The sequence below is a fragment of the Diceros bicornis genome, chromosome 20 (genome assembly GCF_020826845.1).
Source record: "Diceros bicornis minor isolate mBicDic1 chromosome 20, mDicBic1.mat.cur, whole genome shotgun sequence".
NCBI lineage: Eukaryota > Metazoa > Chordata > Mammalia > Perissodactyla > Rhinocerotidae > Diceros > Diceros bicornis.
Window position 1 is genome coordinate 44,259,937 of NC_080759.1, and position 24,696 is coordinate 44,284,632.

At 36.3% G+C, this 24,696-nt stretch overlaps 1 protein-coding gene across 2 annotated transcripts in view; it reads left to right on the plus strand.

The window, feature by feature from the left end:
• CDH12 (cadherin 12) overlaps nt 1-24,696 on the plus strand; it is a 285,437-nt gene that overhangs the window by 249,921 nt on the left and 10,820 nt on the right. For both annotated transcript variants that reach the window (XM_058564303.1, XM_058564304.1), the window contains 2 exons: nt 5,873-6,009; nt 24,144-24,265. In XM_058564303.1, the coding sequence (XP_058420286.1) occupies nt 5,873-6,009; nt 24,144-24,265 (259 nt within the window). The remainder of the gene's footprint in view (nt 1-5,872; nt 6,010-24,143; nt 24,266-24,696) is intronic.

A 24,696-nucleotide genomic window follows, 5' to 3' on the forward strand; every position in this document is an offset into this window, starting at 1 on the left:
AATCTCACAAGGTGACAGGTAAAAACCAAATGCCAGAAAATAGTGAATGAGAGCCAAACAAGAGCACCATTTTGTGCAACAGGGCCTGGCTATGCGTGCCCATGGTTTGTTCTTCAGGGCTTTGTGTGGGAGCTTTGCAGTTCAGGTACTTTAAAGTTGAAGGCTATATATATTACAACTTGGTCCCAGAACTAAGCATACATTTATACATTAGAAAGAATTTTTTTTTTATCTGGGAAGAAATACAAATTAATCAATAATGTGGAAAGAGAGAGGAAGGAAGGAATACAGACAAACACAAAAGATTCTTTGCAGAGGCACATATATCTTATCTCATTTCATCTTTATAACAACACTCACTGTTACACTGTTAGATGGGTATTATTTTCCAAATTTTATAGAAGACAAGGAGTCTCAAATTTTATAGAGACAAGGAAGACAAGACTACCATTTTTTATTGTGATATTTTGCCCAATATAGCAATTAGGAGACATTTATAAGAAATGACGATGAATGAACTGACAATGAAACCACTCCTACACTTCCTGGGCATTTTCAGAGAAGACATGACCCAGTTCTAAAATGTCTAGATCATTTGCAGGAGATACACCCTCTTGGAGTGAACCATCACATGTTTACTTTGGGTTTGCTACAGACCACATCCAATCTAAGGGTAGAATGATGTTTTAATTGCAATTAATCACAATATTGTAATATGAACTAAATTGACCTAGACAAAATTTATAGAACACAATATTTATAGAGGACAAGATTCCTAACCTGATTGCACAAGGTGAGAGAAGGAATTAGTATATCACCCTAGTTCACTCTGTCCAAAAAGTTAGTGTTCTTCATGCTGTATTTCATTGCATCTCAGTGGTGGTTGATTTATGGAATATAAACTATATGTCAATGTTATACTGAACTGACTAAATAAATGAAATTTGCTTACTAAGTTTGCATGCAAGATATTGGATTTTGGTTGATAGATATATAGAAACATGAAACAGAGAGATAGACACATTATTTTATGTGTGCATTGTGTAAGTTCTTGAATTTTTAAACATGTTACCAGAAAAACTTAAACTTACAATTAAAAATGACCTATGTGTGTATAGTGATTGATTATACAAAGATAGACTTCTGTTTGAATCAGCTTTGTAAGTTATAACACATGCTCTAAGTAGTAACTAGAAGTAAGGTGATCAATTGTGCCAATTTTGTCTAAGACTGAGGAATTTTCCAGGCCTCAGGACTTTCAGAACTAAAAGTGAGAAAGCCCTCAGAAAACCAGAAAGAGCTGATTATCCTAAATAAGACATTCTTAAAAGCCTAAATATGTTCCTTTGAAGTAGAACTATTTAACTATTATATAGATAGAGAGAATAGGATCTGTGCGTTGAAGTCAATATAATATTTAAGTAGCAGATGCTGGGTGCAAAATAACATCCCAGGTCTTTGGCAACACAGAGGTGAATAAAACTAGCTTCAAGTAATTTAAAGGGCCTTGGGTAAGAAACACAATCACATGCACAAAAAGTATATAAGCTGTCTTACATTTGCCAAAATATACATAAAAACTGAATGCTGTGTAACATCAAAGAAGGATTTGTTCATTTCAAAGATTCCCAAAAGTGCAAATAAAGAAGAGCTTTAAAAAATAGCATTCAGTTTACTCGGAATGATTGAGAGAAAATGAAGGAAATTCCAAAAACTGATGACAGTTCCACTTAAAAATGGCATCATGAGGAGCTCTACAGATAGACTTCCCAGTGAAACAAGCATAAATAGTGAAAATTATTTTTTAAAAGATTAAAAACAACCATTTACTGTTTCTGGAAAATTTCCAAAGAGCATATAGCAAATGAAGCCACATTTATTCAAGAAGATCTACTAAAACATGATAAGAACAGTGAGAGATGTGCCACTTGACCCAGGATCTGCTCTCTCCCTCCCACTCCCATCTCCTGGCTCAGCATGATAGAAAATCCACTCTGGGCAGGATTTGGTTGAAAAAATATGGCTCCTGTCTCCTCACCTCTCAATCAAGATATTATATCATATCTCACCAGGAGGGACAGGATGCCAACATTTCTCATCCCCTCAAACTCCAAGTTTTCAGAGGCTTAAATTACTGGTGAATGTGGTTGAGAAGTGGGCAGCTTACTTCCTCCATCCAAACCCACTCATAGGGCACAGGCAGGATGATAATATGGGGCCCAGTCACTCTTACCTCAGGTTGCTAGTTCCATTTCTAGAGAGTCAGAGCAGGAAGACCATCTTGCCTTCATCGAGTGCCAGGAGAAGTGGCTCAGTAATTTCCCAGTGTAAAAGAGAGTCCATAAGAATAGAGAACTCTGGGAGCTGGCCCAGTGGCGCAAGTGGTTAAATGCACGCGCTCTGCTGCGGTGGCCCGGGGTTCGCTGGTTCGGATCCCCGGTTCAGATCCCGTGTGCGCACCGATGAACCACTTGGCAAGCCATGCTGTGGCGGCAACCCATATAAAGTGGAGGAAGATGGGTGTGGATGTTAGCCCAGGGCCAGTCTTCCTCAGCAAAAAAACAGGAGGATTGGCAGATGTTAGCTCAGGGATGATCTTCCTCACAAAAAAAAAAAAAAAGAATAGAGAACTCTGAAACTTTCCCAAAATATTTGATTTCTTTTATTTTTTCAGCTTTAATAGACATAAAATAATAAAAAGTATTAATTAAAATGATATTTTATTGGCTTTTTAACTATATAGATGTAATATATGTAACAATATATGTAAATATGTGTATACACATATAACACGTATAATAGAACATAGCTACATCGGAGCAACGTTTCTATATTTTATTGGAATTAAGTTAGTATGAATTTGAATCAGACAAGTTAAAAGATGTATATGGTAAAACCTGGAGCAGATAACAAGAAAATAACTCAAAAATAGTATAAAAATCATTAAAGGATTTAATATTACACTAGAAAAGTGTTCACTTAATGCAAAAGAAAGTAGCAGAGAAGAAATCCAGGAACCTAACACCTCGCAATTTTTATCCTTTAGAAGTGAAATTTCCAGATAATTGGAGCTTACCCCATTAAATGAAAAACATCTGAACTAATAAATTAAAATTTGTCTTAAAAACTATCACTTTATTGCATAACTCTGTGAATATACTAAAACGATTGAATCATTGGGTTTAAATGGGGGAATTGTATGGTATGTAAATAAAGTTATTATTTAAAAAAAGCTTAAAGAAAAATTAAGCATATATTTGAAAATTGAGAATTTATTGCAGTGCTTGGCGTAGAGTATGTTTGTTGAGGTCAGAACAAGAGAGCTAGTAGGAAATAATGACTGGAAAGTACTATATTCTATGCACAGTAAGAGAAAAAGATTTCATTCTATACAGGAAATAGCAATAGAATCTCAGCCTTGTAAGGTACCTTCAGAATCTCCAACCATGCTTAAATTTGTTCTACCACATCTGCACCAGGTATTTCGATAATCGATTTTTGATTACTCCTGGTGCTCACTGTTTCCTGAAGAAACCCATTATGACCTTGTACAACTCTGACGTCACAGCCTTTGTTATATTTAACTGCGGTCATAATTTCTGTAGATTCCATTCTCCTGTTCTAGCTCCATTCCACTGAAACATAACAGGTCAATCTGACGCCTGCTTCGCATGAGTATCCTTATCAAATTAAACGCAGCTAGCATGTTCTTCTTGTGTCTTTGTTCTTTCAGCCTACATTTCCCTAGTTATTTCAACGACTCCTCACAACCCATTGAATCAAATCTCTACAGGCCTGGTCACTTTCTTGGTCTCTTGGCAAAATTCTGGTGTACAGGAAATGCTTACAGCCTTGCCCCTTTCAAATACATCCACCGTATGCCTTAAAAGTGATTAACTTTTAATCCATACCCTAATTGCATGCTCGATAGTGTTCATTACCCACAGGATCATGTCCCGCCTCCTTACTGTAATTTATGAGGCCTTCTTGACCTAAATTACTTATCTTTTTTCAAGTTATTGTGGCTCAGATATTTTTTCATAATTCTCAGCAGCTTATAGTTTTCCACGCAAACCCCATGGTTTCGCTACTGCTGTTGTATCTTCCGGAAATAACTTTCCCCCTCTCCTCACTTTGTCTGCCTCGCTTTTGTCCTGAATAATTCTCATACAGTCTTCTAATGTCAGCCAAACCTCATGTGCAGAAACGTTTGCCTGAACCAATAGGTTTTCTTTGCTTGTTTTGTTTTGTTTTTTTACATTGATTTTATTGAGGTATAATTATACACAGTAAATGCACATATTCTGACTGTACCCTAAGATGAGTATTGTAGCATTTACATGCCTGTGTAATCACCTTTGCAATGAAGATATATAGTCTAAGGCCGTACTACCCAGAACACTTCCGATCTCATCTAAACCAATAGATTTTTGAACTAGATGTCTTCTTTGTCTTCCTGTAGTATCTTCTCTGTCCTTATATCAGACGTTGAAATAGTCTATTATATGTGTCTCCCCAACTAGACTCTTCATTGGTGGGCATTGTACATTACTTATTTTTATATGTTGCAACCCTAGTACAGTGTGCATGGTGGGCACTCAACAAATATTTAGTAAATTGTACAATTGAACATAGTTAGTCTACACCAACAATATTTCTGTAAATGCTGTAGTCACTAAGGAGATTCATCCTCCTATGGAAAAATGGGGAGATTAATAATACTCATTTTTTTTTTTTTTTGTGAGGCGATCAGCCCTGAGCTCACATCTGCCAATCCTCCTCTTTTTTTTGCTGAGGAAGACGGCCCTGGGCTAACATCGGTGGCCATCTTCCTCCACTTTTTTTATATGGGACGCCGCCACAGCATGGCTTGCCAAGCAGTGCGTCGGTGCGCGCCCGGGATCCGAACCAGCGAACCCCGGGCCGCCGCAGCGGAGCGCGCGCACCCAACCGCTTGCGCCACGGGGCCGGCCCCATAATACTCATTTTTTAAGCTTTTGTAGCAATTTAATAAGTTAATATGTGTAGGTGTTTATATTGGTATCTGGCACATGGTAATATTTTGAAATGTCTGTTATTATTATGATTGAAAATATATGTTTGAAAAATAATCTTACCTATATCAGTCTATTTGTCTACTGTTATATAAATATTTATATAAATGCAATGTGTGTTTTTTAATTCATGTTCTTGGATTTTTTAGTCCAGCTGTCTCATGTAAAGAAGGCAACATCTGTTATTATCGAGAAGGTTAGCTAATAAAGACGACAAAGAAACATTATTAGCCAAGGTCACTTGTTTTTTTAGAAAGTTGTTCTGATCTATAGAGTAATAAAACAATGGCCGTTTTATATGTGTTTGAAGGAAATATTTCTGTACAATTACCACATTGTAAGTTAAAAAATTTCCCTTAGTGTCCATAATATGATTTTTTCTATCCATGGAAACAAAGATTCTATCTCTGTCCTGGCCTAAGCTCTATTCTGTTGTAGTTGCTTCCAGATGCCTCCCCCACCCCCAGTTCTTCCGACAGCCACCATTAAGGAATCTTTTACTGCTTGAATAAGTTTTAATATTCAGCAGGTTAAGAAAACCCACGGTCAGCTTTAGAATTTTAGTCTCTGCTGAGCTTTCAAGGTGTCAAGACCCTAAAATAATATGAACAGCAGGAGTACTAAATCTTTCATTATTTCCGGTTTCCCCTTGAGCATACCGACTTGGCAATAAAGAAGCTGTCATTTACACTCTTCTTTATTGCAAGGTGGGTAATAGCTACAGGGAGGAAAATAAGGAACTGTGTCGAGTTAGCCTGACCGCCGTTGTGATTAATGTGTAATCATTGCACATTTGCATCTACTCTTTTTATGTACAGGTACTTCATAGATTGGAAGAGTGACGGGGACAGCTACTTTACAGTAGACGGAACTGAAGGAACCATCGCCACTAATGAATTACTGGACAGAGAAAGCGCTGTGCAGTATAATTTCTCCATAATTGCGAGTAAAGTTAGTAAGTATGGCGCGGACAGAATCAATGTTATACTGCATTTCTGTGGATTTAACACTCTTAAATGCATCCCTGCGGAGGTGTTTTTCATTTTTAGGCTGACAGCTCAGCGGTCTCCTGGGCAAACTCAGAAACCTGTTCCTTTTCCTCATAGCGCAAGTCCAGAAAAATCGTGTCAGCTGCCGATGAGCCCTGTCTGCAGGACTGCGTGAATATCTGGTAGTGAATTGCACTGTACGACCTCATCTCTTTCCACGCTGTGCCCTCAAAAATCCCCCGGAGTTCCAATTTCTCTTCCATACCAGATCCCTGTAGATATTATTGGGAGCTTCACAGACCAGGCAGGAGGAAATAATTATCACATAAAATCACCCGTTCTGAAGTGTTTTCTGAAGTTGAAGAGAGCATTTTTTAAGTCCTCCCTCTTTCTTCTCTCTCCTTTCGTTAGAATGTAATTTTTATGAATATCACTGTGGAATATACAGGAGTTTTAAGTACCATTCTTCAAGGAATCACTCAGAATCTATACGACTGTTAGGAAGGATTCCTTGTGTTGGTTTCTACTTGGCCCAGAAAAGAGTACTCTAGACTGAGAGTGATTATAGGTCTTAGTTGTTTGGCTGGACAATCAAGGATATTATCAGAACTTCCCAAGGTAACAGATTAAGGTAGGAGTGAGGACATTCAGCTGTCAACATGCTTGTTCGTAATAGAAGTGCATCTTACCAATCCTTCTGTTTATGGTCTCTTGAAAGATTTAGGGAACTCCCTTCTGCATATCTTTCACTTTGTTTTCATCCTATTTCATTTTGTGCATCTGGTACAAACACTTTGGCAGTTAATTTCACCTTTCAATGCAGGGAAAAGCTAACTGTGAATATTTCTGTTGAGAGGTTTTTGATCAATCTCAACTCAGTGGGGTATAAATATGAGACAGTTATTTTTATCTTCAACAACTGCTTCCAAAGATGAATAGTCAGATACCTATTCCCAGGCCTTAAGGACGTCTTTAGCTGATTTCATTACTTTTAGGTTATTCTGATTATTAAAGGTAAGCCTAACATAAAAAAACATGCAGCTTCTACCTTGTTCTTTGGAACATTGACCTGTCATGTAAGAAGGCTGACTTCCCCGAGGCTGCCATATTAAAATTCTTACGTTGGGGGTCAGGTTGATCATCTAGCTCAGCTCAGCCTTCCAGCCATACCTGCCAGCGTGCTGTTTATGTAAGTGAAACTATCTTGGAATCTCTAGTCCAGACCACTTGCCAGCTGAATACCACAACGTAACCTCCGTCAATGCCTTGTGAAATGAAATATACACCCAGCCAAACTTTGCCCAGATTCTTACCTCCAAAATTGTGAGAAATACTAAAATTGTAATTATTTCAAGCAACTACATTTTGTGATCGTTTGTTGTCACATGGCTTTAGATAACTGTAGAATTCAATGACGCTGTAAGTTGGAACTATGATTTTGCTGGTGGTGGTACAGATTCTCCAGTCAGTTGGAGTGGAAATGAGAGAGAGAAATAAAAATGCGCAAATCTCTCTTATCTGCCCCCATATAGTGCTCTGTTGGTTGCTACTGCTTCTAGGGCTAAAATGGACTGGCAGTAGAGGCAGTTGCCAAACACTGACTTCTTAGGTGATTTTTGACTTATTTGATGTTGAGGGCTCTGGCGTCCCATCTGCATAGGAACTTGATATGGGGACCCAGTGGTAGACCTTACAGCTTCTTAATTCCAGGGACCCCTTGTGCAACAGGCAGCCTTCTTGAGTGACTTAGTAGCGTGATTTCTCAATTGTAGCTTTCAGTTGTGTGCACTTGACCCTGAGAAAATTCACACACCCTCGTCATGCTAAACAGGTGTCCTGCCTTCAAATCTCCATTCGAATCTGCCCTAAGGCTCTGAATGCAGATCATCCAGTCAGCCGCCTGGGCAGATACACTGAGAACAGAATGCTAGTCTCCCCTTTCTGGAGCCCCACCATTCTCTTTGTTTTCCTGAAGTCTCCTTTCACACTTGGCATCTTACATCCCTCTTGTACCACATCCTATTACAGTTATGTATGTTATTCATCCTTTCTTTCCTGCCAACTTTCAATTATTTCATTCATCCAGAATGTTGGGGACAGCTTAACCACATTGTACTTAGAAAATAAACTTTAGTTTTCTAAGATCTTTGGCAAGTAGAGTGAAAATGAGTTGTCTAAGTTAGAGAGTAGAAGACCTCTGTGAACTATGTTACTTTCACGCTAATGGCTTGGACATAGTAAGTGACAACTCACCAGAGGAAGTCTCTTCAAATAACTTCTATTTATAAAGACATATTGTCCATAATAAAAGATTTTTCATTAGAAAACTATCTAATCTAACCTAAACTTTCCTATTAATACACACAGAAAACATGTGCTTATTTTTAAGTAGGAGTAATAGGCTCCTGTACCTTAACTTGAGATGAAAGTCTGCAGATAGTTCATTAATCACCCGTGTTGTGGCTCTGGAAGGTCTCTCTGCCTAATGGCTACCTAGTCCACCAAAAGCATCATCATGGTATGAGGTCTCTTATGGTAGCAGGTCTGGCATCTCCAGTCAGAACCTTGAGCTTCAACCATTTGGAAAATGCACCCTTACAACGGAAGCAAGTATCATTGATCCTCAAAAGCTTGTGTTTTTTAAAACTTGGGGAACCCTATTTTTTAAATTCTCTATATGATTAGGGTATAGGCAGGCTCTGCCACTCCAACCTGCTGGCTGTAGTTTTTGCCTAAATGCAAATGAGGAAACCCTTGTGTGTGGATCACATAAGTTATGTTGGTCCTTACTGGACATATGTAGAACTGAGACTTAGACACATAATCCATATATATACACAATATAAGTGTAATACCAAACTAATATTTCTAAAATATCTACCCCAGGTCTATTCTAGTACCTATGCAAAGACCACTGTGTGGATTTTAGATCTTTTGAAAAAGTCTGCTGCAGTAAACACTATATGTCTGTGTGCAAAATAAAGAAACTAAACACACACCATGGGATCATTGATGATTCAGTAGTAAGAATAGCTTATTCTGGGCTTTATTTTGCTTGAATTTACAGAGTTTAAAAGTAAATTTTACTCATATTCTAATGCATAAGGCTGTTTTCGTTGATCAGTGAGCCAGCTGAGCAGGAAACTATCATCACAGTGAATGGCTGAGAAATACATAGTCCACACTTGCCCTGCCAAGAAGAACAAAAAGGTGTAAATACACCTTATTGCAGCTTGAACCAGCATATGTTTGGGCTTTGACCCTTCTATAAAAACTCGCAGGTGAAATGAAATGGTACGATGAACAACTTCCAATTAATTGAAAAGCAGTCATTAATCAGTGTTGCTGTAGTTGTAGGACCAAATAATTTTATTAGACTCCTAATAATTCTTTTATGCATTACTGCTTGGCTGTTTTTATGATACTAATCTTGAGAATGTTAGAAGAGACCGAAGCTCCAAAAATTCACTTCATTCAAATTATCAGAAACTTTCAACATGCAAATGTTTCTAATTCTTTGTTTTCTTTTGTGTTTTTATGTTACTATAACAAATATCATTAGGAAAAGATAACTGAAAATAACTACATTAAAGCCCTAAAACATATCTTATGTAATTATAAAATAAACAGATGATACCAGAGACAATTCTTCTTTTCTTGGTCGTGTAGTTATCCAGATGGCAATGGATTGCTTTCATTCATTGCAGAGTAGGTAAAAAAATCAGTGAATTGACTTACTAAATGCTATATTTGGGGGAAATTTTGTATGTGAATATATCATTATAAGTTCGGATTAAATTGCTGAGTAGTTGATTTTTAAGGTTATTTGGTATATAGAGCTATATTGTTAAAACTTCTATTCAACATAATTCAAGCGATGTCATCTTCATATGTACAGAAAAATCAAACTCTTAGATTACTATCCATAATTCAGGCACAACATAAATTCATACTTTTTTTAATAAACTTGAACAGAATATCATTTATGTACAAAGCACTATTTGTTGGGGGTTATGAAAAAACTGACTGAAGTCTATTCTTAAGCATTTTAAAATTTAGGAGTAGTTCAAAATTGACCAAAATAGAGAATTTTATTAAGTTATAACTATGCAAATTACACTGAATTCTAGGGACTTCAGATTTAAGTATACCCTCATATAACCTCCAGGGGGAAGTTGAAAAAGGTTATGACTGAGCAGAGTGTGGTCACTAAGTGATGAAGGATTTAAATGGAAAGAAATAGATTTTGTGTAGAATTTTCTGAAGGATTTGATCTGCCTATATGCCAAATACTTAGCCATGAAATGATGTTCTTAGACCAAATGAGAAGAAAGTACCTAATTTTTTTGACTAATAGTAATAATAATATAAACTAATAAACTAAACTATTCTAATAGCTTTACATACATTAAGTCAGAGTGAGTATTATTGTCCAAATTTAGGAGGGAGAAAATGGAGGCTCAGAGATATTTTGTTTGTAGCCCTGTACCACACAATGAATGATGATCAAACTAAGATTGGAGTCCTGGACTCTATCTTACTTGAAAACATAATTCCACAGGGACAACTACTAACTTGCCTATGCTTCATTTTACTTATTTTAAATAAGTTAGTAGTAAAACTAGTCAGGGTGATTTTCATATGCATAGATGATTAAGTACAATGTAGTAAAAAATTATATATACATTTGCAATACACATATAATTGGATTGAAATTATTGTTAGTCTTGATTATCTATCATCTCTCTATCTATCTATCATCATCTATCTATATTTAAGCTTGTTAGATGGCTTATCTATTAGAATTCTATAATGAATTTGCATTTTAGAAATAAAATAAAAAGACAAAATATAAGAATAGGAAAACATATGTGCAATATTAAGTGTGTGACAGTGGTGTAGTTAGGTAGATTTCTATCTATGCCCAATAAGCATGTATTACTAGATCAGTCTCAAGCTGCAACAAGAGTTCCTAAAGATTTCATTGTGAAGGATCCTTTTTCATAATTTCCCTGTGTATTGAAAGATTTCGTTGACCTTTGCTGCATCGCATCCTATACGCTGGCCACCCTCGGGGACAATGCCTTCCTCTGTGCCAAGGACATCAAGAAGATCCTGGATAACGTGGGCGTTAAGGTGGACCCATGACCAGCTCAACAAGTTCATCAGTGAGCTGAACAGAAAAACACTGAAGAATCGTTGCCCAGGGTATCAGCAAGCTGGCCAGCATGACAGCGGTGGGCTGTGGCCTTCTCCAGCACCCCGGGATCTGCATCTCCTGCTGCTGGTTCCCCCCCAGCCACAGCAGAGGAGAAGACAGACCAGAAGAAGGAGGAATCGGAGGAGCCAGTGAGGACATGGGATTGGCTTGTTCGGCTAGAGTCCCGCTCCCCTGCAAAAGTGATAAGATGTCATTTCTGACATCACTGGTATCACTTTTGCCACATTCTATTCAGTAGAAGCTAGTCACTAGATCCAAGCCACACTTAAGAGCAGGGAGTTACATGACGGTAACTCACGTGGATATCAGGAAGCAGAAATTATTGGGAGCCACTTTAGAAGGTTCCCTACCATTTGTGGTTCTTGGCAACCAGTGAAGTCACTCTAAAAATGAAGAAAGTTTAGAGACCATATTACCTGGCCCTAGGCACTGAAAATAATACTGTGAGAAATGCAATCTGGCTGAATTCATTAAGTATACAACCAAAAAACCAAGTGCTGTAAAAAAGAAAATAATTAAAATAATTATTTGGGGAGGAATCAACATGGTAAGTCACACAGGAATTGTCATTCGAGTTGAGTCTTTAAAATATGAAAAAGATATTGTAAGGGAGGTAAGAAAGGTATTTTACGTTGAAGAAACATCTCAAGCAAAGGCAGAGAAATATCAAAGTTCATGTTGAGACCAGATGTTGCAAATAGGTTGGTACAGTGTGTATCAAGGGTGCCTATAGGGAGGTAGAGAAAATGCATTCAGGAAGGAAGCCTGAGATCTACTCTCTTAGCGACTTTCAAATATACAATACAGTATTATTAACTATAGTCACCATACTGTACAGTACATCCCCTAGACTTATTGATTTTATATCTGGAATTTTGTACCTTCTGACCCCCTTTACCTTTTTCGCCTACTGCTTACCTCTCGCTTCTGGTAACCACTTCACAATATATACAAATCTCAAATCATTATGTTGTACATCTGAAAGTAATATAATGTTATATGTCAATTATATCTCAATAAAAAAAAGCAAAGAAAGGAAGGCTGAGGATTTATCAAACAGGCTTAAATGCCTCACTGAGAAATTACAACATTTTTCAGGCAGGCATATGAGCCTGTCCTCATTCCTGTTGCCTCTACTATGTGTCCCCAGCTTAGCATACATCCAAAGAGGCATATATCACTTCTCCAACTCTCCCAGTCTGGTGAGTGTGGAAGGTGGTTATGCTATGGACCTGCATTCCTATAAGCCAGCGCTGATCGCCTTACATTTATCTGCCTGGGTGACTATGGTTAACTTCACCAAAATCAAGAGACAAGGGTGAGTCTGGATTCTCTGCAGTGTCTGAGCAGCAGACACTTCTCTCTAGTTTGGCCAATCTTTTTTTCAGAAATATATTATTAATTCTCTCACATTAATTGAGAATGAGCATGCTTGAGTTGGCCCTTTCTTCTTACAACTCTTCCTCAACTTCTCAGTCATGGTCACCTACATCAGAATCACCTGGGAGAGTTTTTGAAGGACAGAATCCTAGATCTGTCATATTCAAGACATATTGAATCAGAATTTCTGGGAGTATTGCCAAGAAATCTCCATTTTAAACAAGCTCTCTACGTCTTCTAATGGACACTGATTTTTGAACTAACATGCCAGATTCTCCAGCATCCTGAAGATGAACATAGATTTTGGGAAACAGAACAGTGGAATCAGCTATCATGTGTAAATGTACTTACTCAGAGAGTATAGTTCACTTTTGAGGGCTAAATGTAACCATTGGCTTCAATTCTGTATTGGAGTCATTTTTTCTTCCTTCTCTTGCCCTAATTACCTTTCTCTTACTTTTCATGAATGTCTTACTTTACATGTATGAGTCTAGGTAGTTTATCTACCATTTTCTGATTATCTTTCTTTTTCCCAAGTGACTTTATGAAACTATTTTGTTTTCTCAAAGAAAGGTAAGTTTGATTTATACTAGTATTGGCAGCTTTTCAGTATTACTTGTAAGAGTAATAATTTGAAGAAAGAATCACTTATAAATATTCACACAGTTTTATAAAGCCTTACAATGTATCATATACCTAGAAATAATAATCATTAACACCATCATAATCCTCAACTTAATTTAGAAATGATACCATTTTTATCACTGTTTTATGCTGTGTAAATATAATGGAATCCAAATTTGTGTTGCAATAGCTTATATTTTGTTTTAAACTTTCAACTGCTTATGGATACACTACCATAATCAAATTGCTTAGGAGTACTTTAAATCAGTATAATTGCACCATCAAAATCACATACACAACAATAATGCCAGGCTTGTTTTTTTTCTTAATTAGTATCTGACTTTCTCAGGAAATTAAAACTTAGCATTTCACCTAAAGGTTGAAATTTGGATAAAAAATGATATTTAGATATATACAGAAAATTCATTTTAATATAATATACCAAAAATGGAATTCAAAAATAGGAAACATTTTTACATGGAAAATACTTTTTTATTGACATCATGCACTATACTGTATTTCACCTATTTGCATTGTGATCCTCTCAAGTAGAACTTCTTAATTTCAAGGACTTTATCTTATACATCTTTGACGTCCATGGTCTATCATACTCTCTGGAACATATGGATATGTACATAATTAATGAATAAATTGTGAGTAGCTTTATACTTGTATGAAATATGTGTTACATCCTAAGTGAAAAATATTATATCATAACTTTTGTTTATTAATTTTTTAAGAAATTTATACCCATCATGAGTATAAATGTAACAGCAATATTTTACTACTCATTCATTTATTTATTCCTTGGTATATGTTAAACACCATCCTTCGTATTCAGGACATAAGATTTACAAAGAAAAAATATCTTTCTCAGATGAGCTTACAGTCTAATGGGCTCCCGCATGGTAAACTGACCATAAATACCATGTACAAGGTTAACATGGAAACTAAGCAAAGAAGCAGGGCTTTATGGGAGCACACAGAAAGATACGAGGAAAATCCTCCACAAGAACACAGCATCTAAACCGAAAAGTAGAAGATTAGAAGGGAAATAGTGAAAGGAGAGTAAAAAGTGTTCTAGGTGATGGAAATGGCATACGCCAAGCTGTGGAAGTGAAAGAAAGCACAGGATACACAAAGGAACATAAAGTAATTCAATATAGCAAAAAATAGAAATTAAGGGTGAGTAAAATGCAAAGCTCTTCTGTCTTTCTGTCTCACTCCTTCTCTGTATCTCTGTCTCTCTGTGTCTGTTTGTCTTTCTCTCTCCGTACTTATCTCTTCCCACTCATCCTCTCCCACTAATAAAGAGAATTTAGATAAGAAATATGAAGGGTCTTTTCCAGCATGCTATGTTGTTTTGATTTTATCCTGCAGTAAATAGGTAAACATTGAAGAGATGTGATCAAACACAGAACTTGATTTGACTGGTATTTTTGAAAATATATGCTGGTTGCAGAATTGAGAAAGAGTTGGCGGAAAGCAGGGTTAGATAATGGTGGGAAAAATGGTAGAAATATTTTGCGATAATCTAAGAAAGAAACTTTGATGACTTGTAGAGTAATGGCAGGGATGATAAAAAAGAAATGGAGAAATTTGAGAGAAAGTTTAGAGGTGAAATTGATGAGAACTGATATTGATTGGATGTGGGAATGAGGTGAATGAGGAGTCACCATTAATGGTCAGATTTCTAGATAGACAGCAGGGAGACTGGTGGTACTGTAGACTGAGGTAGGAAATACAGAAATAGAAACAGTGGTATTGTACAAAGATTCTGAGTTCAGTTTTGACCAGATTGAATTTGGTATTCTTGATGCTTATATAAGTAGTTATGTAATCATTGTGTACACTGGTCAAGAAATCAGAAGATGGATTAGGTTTGATAAATAAATTTGAGATTTATCTACATTTAGATTATAATAAATATGTGAGTATGAAAGATGGGAAGAAAAGTGGGTCAATGAAGTGCACTTAAGCCACTTAAGGGATGGGCAAAGAGACAAGCAGAAAGATCGGAGAAGAACAAACTTCTAAAAGTAGAAGTGAACAGAGATATATTTAGGTGATAGAAACAGCATTTTAGTCAAGTAATTTGATGAAGAATGTAGGAGAAAAGGAAGAGTAGAGGATAAAACATAGCTTTGTATTTTTGTGCATTATATTCTCATTGCTACTGTGACTTGGTTGATTATAATGAATAGAAAATAATATATAATCATAGACTATTAACAGTTTATTATATTTTTGCAAGTGCATGTTTCAGAAATTTGGTTGTTTACTGACTAACGTCTATTACTACTTGTATACAATCACCTGTTTTTAATTAAATCAATAATGAGTCTTACATGCCTCCAAAATACTAATTTAATTTTGCTCTGATTATATCAAAGGAAGTCACTTGAGAAGAATTTTTTAAAATTACAGATAGTTTAACATAAAGTGAAATGACATCCAAAGTTAAGTCTTGTTGACCACGGGTGAATTCAAGGAAAATATGTTAACTCTCATGGTGTCAGCAGGTGATGATCTACAGAGGTTTCCTTGTACATTGTCTGTATCTAACCCACCTTTGCTTCCCAGTTCGGTCTATTATTATTATTATTATTATTATTATTTTTGCTAAGAAAGATTCGCCTTGAGCTAACATCTGTGCCAATCTTCCTCTATTTTGTATATGGGTCACTGCACAACATAGCTGCTGACAAGCAGTATAGGTCCGTGACTGGGAATCGAACCTAGGCAGCTGAAGCGGAATGTGCCAAACTTAACCACCAGGCCATGGGGCTGGCCCCAGTTCAGTCTATTTTTGAAAGTATATTTATTCATCAATATATCCAAATTGCTAACAAGTACTTGTCACTGCGTTGATCTCTGGAAGTTTAAAGGTGAATATGAAGCAGTTCCTACTCTCGAAGAACTAAGAATGTCTAAGCCTTTATGTTATTGCAAATATTTGGAATCAATGATAGGTTTTCCCTACTGTTTTCACAGGAAAAATAAATTGATTGGTGGTATTGTTAAGAATTTCTTTTTCTTTGGAGATCAGTTTTTGTCAACAGGAGCATAGAAGGTAGTATTTGACTCTTTAGCATAGGTATATATGAATAATTTAAATCTTCTTTATGGGTTGCTCAGTCTACCTACGGATCATACTACTGTAATTGAACAGAACTATTATTAGACATGGTTTATCTTAACTTGTAATTTAAAAGTGAACAGATTTAAAGAGAAAAGACAAAGAAAGATGGTGTTATTTATTCACTGTATCTTGCTCAATTTGCACTATAATTGAGTTTTTTTTTGGCATAAAAGCTAAGATTCCATTCTTGAAGTTATTGTAGTTGCAATTTAGCACACATTCACAAAATTGAATTTTTAACTCCTATAGTTTTTCAAAAGCAGATGTCATTTTTAAATAAGGAAGCCTAATAGCTCCAGTGTATTTTAGCATACTAAGAACCTTGTATTTATCAGTACTTTACAGTTTTCAAAACATTTTCAATTACACTTCTCATTTGGTTCATGGAAACATTCTATCATTTGGCCAGTATTTATTGAGTATTTATTATGTAATTGAAAAAAAACCTCACTACCTTGACCCCCTAATGTAACCTGAGCTTCCGCACAACATGGTGGCTAAGATTGCAGGATAAGCGTGACTTATTGAAAGTCAATGATCATCACTTATGTGGGCAGATCTCAGGCAGTGCATCTTCTTGCTCTTTGAGTTAGTTGATACATATCCCAGAGCAATGAAAAGTATAATAAGGAGACTTGGATTCCAGTCTTGGCTCTGACGCAAGTTATGGGGCAAGATTATGCCAAAGTTTTCTTACCTATAAATGGGTGTTTATAGATCTGTAATGTTCAAACTTTGTAGATCATCAGGGCACTCTGTCAAATGAAATCTTACGTGGAATCCCGATATACTACATAAAGAGATCTGTGGATAAAGCCAATGACTTCTCTTTGACCCTGTGAAACCCCTTAGCACCAAGGAGGATGGCATGAGAACCATAAGTTTATAACAATTTTTAGATTTAAAATTTTGTTTTTCTTGTATTTATCAAAGGTTTACAATGCTAGTTACTAGTGAACCCATTTCTGAGAGAGATTTCTGACTCTGAGTTCCAAAGATGGCCACACCTTTGTGTCTGTCCCATCCCACATGTTCTTCTAACAATGAGACTGGCATTCTTTCTATCAAGAAGTAGGGTCTATCTTGCCTTCTCTTGAAATTGAAAGTGGGCTGGTGACCGCCTTGACTAACATAGAGGAGGTGTGTTCTTATGTGACTGTGTTAGGTCATAAAGGCAACAGTTTCTGGATTTCTCTAATTCTTGAAATACTTGCCTTTGAACTTGAGCCACCATGTTGTGAGGAAGCCTATTCTACACAAAGAGACCATACATGAGTATTCTTGTCTACATCTCCATCCCGGGTTCTAGCAAACCATCAGCATCAAGCACCAGACATGTGACTAAATGAAACTTCAGATGATTCCAGCTAAAAAAGCGTTAACTCAGAGAGAAACGATAGTTTTCTTTCATTTTTTTTTGATGGCTTAGGTGCATTTTATTGGTTTTCTTTCAGAATCTTTCTACAAAAGAGCAAAATCAAAAACCAAGGCCCTGGCAAGAGGGTGAGAACCCTTCCTCTTTCCCGAGAGCCCTCCCACTCTCCCCATGTTCCCCAGCTGAGTCACTGCTGTAGTCCATGGGGTTGGAGGGCTTGACTCTTTCATCTCCCACCAAGCCAGAAAAGAGAAAAGACCCACCGCCTAACATTCTGAGCCCCAGAAGGCCACAGCCAAGGCATAGTCCGTGAAGAACACTGTGTCCTCTAATGCAGTGTGCTCTAGGAGCACTGTTGGGCCTAGCACCTCACTCTCAGAGGCCAGCTGCACACTCTCAGGCCAGGTAGGACCAGAGCTCAGGGCCTTAAGCCGGGAGCTGGTGGAGGTAAATGCAGTCCGATTTGAAGGGGCAGCAGCCATTCTCCTTCGTGAACAACCGGCGTGGAATATCGTTGGTCCAAGCCTTGAAGTTCCTGATGAGTTGCTCCTTCTTGGCCCCCTTGCTCACCCAGAATTTGTGAGAGATGATGTAGCTGGAATGGACATGGCACTGGGGACAGGCCTCGATGAAATCTAGCAAGAAGTTCTGTCAGCTTTCCTGGCCATGTGGACAGGCAGCCCAGGCAGTGGGCATGGGTACAGTTGGACAGGATGCCGAAGATCCGCTCAGCCTCTGGCTTATCCCATGTCTTGTCCATGCAGATGCCACACATGACGTCCAGACTGTCCTGCTCTATCTCAAGGTCAAGGTCCAGGCTCTAAAGTGGGGCCACAAGATCCCAGGCAGGGGGTGACTTGGGCTGAGACTCCTGGGACTAGCTGTGAACCTGGTTAGCAGTTGATGGAGACAGGGACTTCCAGGAACTGCCACCAACCTCCTCGGCTTTGCTGGCCAACCCCTCCAGGCCAGGCTCCATCCTCCAGCAGGCCCCGGCCCAGCCCCAACCCCAAACCACAGCCTCAGAGGGCAAGTAGCTGGGCTGGGAATCCCTGCAGGTCAGAGCACAGTGACAGGTGGCTACAAATGGCGGCAACTCCACTCTAGGCAGCCTGGAGGCTGTGGGTGCTGATAGCTGCATTGATCTCCATGCACAATCCTCTCTGGAAGTTTCTGCAGACCTGGGACACTTTCCCTTAGTGAGCAAAGTGGCAGCTCAACCCCCAGTGACAGGCCATTCAGGCAAAGTTTCTGCATGGCTACCTGGAGTGGGGTCTGCTCTGCCCACCATGGCTACTGACACCCAGCCCTGCAGGGTCCATCCCAGCTGCAACCCCTAGTGAGAATCCTTCTTTCCTTTGAATATAGATTTTAATATGTTTTATCACCAGGATTAGTTATTTATTGCTGCATAACAAATTATCATAGAGTTTCTTTGAGTTAGGGATTCTAAAAGGATTCATCTGAAAGGAATGGCTTAATATCTGCTCCAGGAAGTCTGGAGGGCTGGACAGCTGGGAGCTGGAATCTTCTGAAGGCTCTTGTACTTAAGAAACCCAAAGGCACTGAAACCTTTTGCTTTCTGCAGCTAGTCAAGCTCCAAGTAAGGAGCAATATCAGTCTTCTTTTCTCATCAATGAAGCGTAATATATTTGAGGTTCACTCATGTTATTGTAGCACATATCAGTATTTTGTTCCTTTTATTGTTGAAGAATTTTTTATTGTATGGATATGCCACATGATGTTTATCCATTCATCCAAAGATAGACATTTAAATTGTTTCCAGTTTTGGACTATATGTGTAATACTTCTATGTGCATATGCATAATGCATACAGGTTTTTGTGTGCACATTTATTGTGTTCTCTTGGGTGGATACCTAGGAGTGGAATTGCTGGGTTATAAATTCATGTTTACTGTTTAAAGAAAGTTCCAACCTATTTTCCAGAGTGACTATACAACTTTACATTTCTACCAGCAGAAATCTTTTCCATCAGCAATTCATGTTATTTTTTTGAGCAATGATTTGTGAATTTCAGTTTACAAGTCCTGCATTTATTATGCAAATTTATTCCTAAATATTTTATTTTCTTTGATTCTACTGTGAATTGAATTGTTTTCTCAATTTCCTTTTTGGTTTGTTCTTTGCTAGTATATTAAGTATGCAATTGCTATTTTTCGTATTGCTGTCTTATCCCATGGCCTTGGTGTACTCCTTTCTTACATCTATCAGTTTCTTTGTGGATTCTTTAGGGTTTCCTACCTACAGGGGCATGTGATTTTTGAACAGAAATAGTTTTCTTTCTTTTCAATCTGGAGACTTTCATTTTTTTAATTTTATTTTCATTTGATTGCACTGGGTAAACCTTCAAGTACAGTGTTGACTATAAGTGGCAAGAGCAGACATTCTTGCCCAGTGCCGAATATTAGAGAGCTAACATTCAGTCTTTTCACCATTGAGTATGATGTTAGCTAAAGATTTCTTCTAGATAGATTATGTTAGGTTGAAGATGTTGCCTTCAATTCCCTTCTATTCATTAGTTGTTGAAAGTTGTTTTTTTTTTTTTAGTCATGAATTGATGTAGGATTTTGTCAAATGCTAATTCTGACTCTATTGGGATGGCCATGTGATTTCTTTTTTGTTCTTTCTTCTATTAATATGTTGTATTACATTGATTATTCTTGGACATTAAAATAACCTGGCATCCCTAGGATAAACGCCATTTCATCATTGTGTATTACCTTTATAATACACTTCTGGAACTGATTTTGTTAAGGAATTTTTGTACTTGTCTTCCTGAGTGATATTAGTCCATGCTTTTGTTTTCTTGTAATGTTTTTGATTGGCTTTGGTATCAGGGTAAGTAGAATGAGTTGGTAAATGTTTTTCCTCCTCTATTTTCTGAGTTTGTGAAGAATTGATATGATGTGGTCTTTAAATACTTGATAGAATTCCCCAGTGAAACCACGTGGGCATGAGTTTTTCTTGGTGGGAGGATTTTTAATTACAGTTTCATTTTCTTCACTTATTTTAGGTCTATTAAAATTTTCTTTTTGAGGTCAGTTTTGGTAATTTGTGTCTTTCTAGGAATTTGTCCAGTCCATCTATGTTGACTAAATTTTTGGCGTAAAGTAATTTACAATATTATCTTATAATATTTTAATTCATTTTGATAAAAAATGAAGTTTCCTTCTTCATTCCTGGTTTTCGTAACTGGGGATTTACTTTGTTTTCCTTAGTTTAAGTTGTACTTTAAAATACTGATAATAAAGCAGTTCTAACTCAAATTGACACAGAAAGGTATGGGAGCTGACTGAGCTATCAACAAGGGATAGGGAAAGAAGACATAACAAACATTTTGAAGGCCTGAGGGATAAAAATATAATTATTTCTTGATGATCTTATATGAGCCCTTAATAAAGCTGGTTATTAAATATAAGCAACATGGGTCAATGATAATTGGAGTTTGGTTTGAATACTACGAACACAGCAATTAATTGTGTAAGACTTTTGTTATTTAATACTTACTAAGTTTATATTTGAATTTGCTTTCTAAGTAGTCAATGATAACTACCTGGCAAAAATTTGGATAATAGTGCTGCTGAATCAAGTTTAAACAGATTTCATTATTGCTGTCCCAAATAAAGATTAGATAAATCAGAAAGGAAATAGGTCATTACTTTTTCACATAATTTAGTGAAATATATATATATAAATGAAAACAATTCTATATTACTCTAATAAATTATATTCTCTTGTGAAAAGTTCAGTGCTTACTTGGGTACAGTAGTTCATGAACAGAAATGTTAGTGCTTCTCCAGCTGGCATTTAAAATCATAAGGTGGCATTTTTAAGCCTTTAATTATGGAAAGTTTTACAAATATACAATAGAAGAGAGAACAATATAATGAAATCCATAAACCCATTACTCATTTTCGACAATATGAACATGTTGTTTTTGTTGTTGTTATAGGTTTCCTCTATCCTTGTTTGGGTATTTATTTTATAATTGCCAAAATGATGACTAGTGACATTTAATTTTCAGTAATTCTACAAATCCTATGGTGCATAGGAAATTCTTACACAACAAATGCTTGTCTTAACTAAAATACCAAAAGCACCCCTCTGAGAAACACTTTTAATAATTAGATGTTACAGTAGTGATTATATTTTTGTGACATATTACGCATTGGAGCAGATGTTAAAATCTATATTGCAGGAGAATAAATAATTTAAAACTACCAAAAGGTTATTTCTTATGTATAAAAAATTGAGTTAAATTAATTTTAATAACATGTTTATACATTATAAAGGCAAATATGCATTATAAATATAATTGTGAGAGAAGTCCCACCCTCTTTGGAAGATATCCCATCCTCACACTAATTTAATAAGATAAAACTATAATTCTGGAAAAAAATAAAAACAAAATTCTCCTTTTCATATGGTCTTGGGACTTGCACCGTGTAGACCAAGTGAAATAAGAAGTAGGGACTGATTTTTAGAAGTTGACTAGGTTAAGTTATTCACGTGAATTTACTAAACTTTAATCTCTAATATGAATTAGTTGTCTAATGTTTGGAATAACAGTAGTGTCTATATCAAAGTTGTGAACCCTAAATGAGTTAATCTATGTGATGAATGTTAGAATATAGATACATGGTAAGCATTATAAAATATTAGGCATTAATTTTTGTTGTTATTTTTGATAATTTCCAGTTTGTTCAGGAAAGTGGACCTAGTTTAACCAAATTGTTGAATTTTTTCTACATTTTATGCTGTATGAGTAATTAGTACGCTAACAGAAGCAGAGCTGGATAATCTCCGCAAAGTGCAGTTGGTAATAAGAGTAATGATAATTTACTAAAAGTGATTTAACATTTTGTAAATGTCATTTCATTTAATACAACAAACCTATATGGATTAGAGTCTGTTAATATCATGCGTTTCATATGAAAAACATGATTTGAAGAAAGATTAAATAACTTGTGAAAGCTCCTTTTCTGTCAAATAAGATAATGCCCTGTGACCAACATTAATTTTTTGATGATAGATATTTTCTACATCCTTCTCCAAGATTACCCACGCACCCTCTGTAAACACACCCCGTATTACAAAATACTCCATTTATCCTCACTTTGTGTTGTCTGTGTGTGTACTGGTACACAATGATAGATTTCACCGTGTCATATGTGAATATGTGAACATTTCTTAAGCTACTGTTTACAATGCTTTTTACTTTTTAATAAATGTTAACACAACAGGATATTGTAGACTTGTCAGAATCATTCATGTGGTGAGATTTTGTATGCATTCTTTCAAAGAATCCAGATAGAGATCTAAAAGAATACTAATATTATGAATCTTCAGTGGCACTGCAGATGAGGAATTTAACACACAAACCAAGTAAAAGAGAAGGTATGGTGGAATGAACATGGTATTTGGATGTCCAGAGTCCTCGGTTTGAATCTTAACTCCCCATTCCTCTAGATGTGTGACTCTGGGCAAGATTCCTTCAACAATTTGGGGCAGCTTATCCATCTGTAAAACTTCATAAGGTAAAATTTTATAATAAGTAAGTTAAAACATGTTCATTCTGTTGTGCCTTATTAGTTTAATTATTTCTAGTCTTCTACAAATGACAGGGATGCAGATAATGTATCATAGGCTGAGGCTAAAACTTACGATATGATTTTGTTGGATATATTTTTCAAGCCAACATTCCTTTTGATGCTGTAGAAAGAAAGGCTCATTTATTCTTTCCGTTCTTATCACCAGCAAGTAATTTCAGGGTGTATTCTAGCTTTCCATAGCCTATCTCTTCTACTTTCTTAAAGCTGTTATTTTAATTTTCATTTATGAAAAGCCCTCTGTCTTTTGTTCTCTTTGTAATTTACTATCTTTCTTTTTAGGAGGAATCATTTTGAGAGACTTATTTAAAATGTGTAGACGATTCTACCCAATATAGTTTTAAATATGGAAATAACGTAGAAAAACATGTTTTATCCAGTGAAAAATATGACTATTGGTGAAGATTGGTTCCATAAACTAACCCTAGTGTGATGGCTACACAGTGATAAAATATCAGCTAAATGATTGACCTTAATTTTGGGGGTGATTTTCAGAGATAAACACGGGGATAGTGCACTGCTAGTGCTCTGACAGCAAAACATTGATACCACACTTATTCATCCTTTATCGTTTATATTTGACACAACACCTCAGAGTTTCCACAAAGAAAGGGTCATTTGGATTCTACATGAAAGCTTATTTTTTAAAAAATTTAGTAATTTTTACTGTAAAAGCAATAACAGACCAGGTTTTGTAATCCTCTTTTCTCTTTTTACGTTTTCAACAGGTAACCCATTATTAACCAGCAAAGTCAACATATTGATTAATGTCCTAGATGTCAATGAATTTCCTCCAGAAATATCTGTGCCGTATGAGACAGCTGTGTGTGAAAATGCCAAACCAGGACAGGTATCTTATCGATATTATCAATTAAGAATGTAAAAAGACCCGCTATATGCATGTGTTTTAGGTTATAAGACGATATATATAAATAATATATAATATACAAAAATATATATATTATTTTTCTGGGTTATATGTCTTCATAAAAGAAACTATAAGAGATAATACACTCTTATAAATTAATGGTACATATTTGGATGTAGAAGTAATACCACAGGGGATAAAGTGATGATGGGCTAGTGAATATTCTTTGTATAACTAAAAGGTCTAGGATTGCAGATTCTATGTTTTCCACTCTTTTGTTGTGGAGTTTCTAATGAACTTGTGACTATAAACCCAGTAAGCAAACAACTTTAGAGAGCATTCTTCTAAAGTATTTCTTGCTTTGTTCACATGCTTTTATAAAGGAGTACGGCAAAACTCTTAAGCCAATGAAA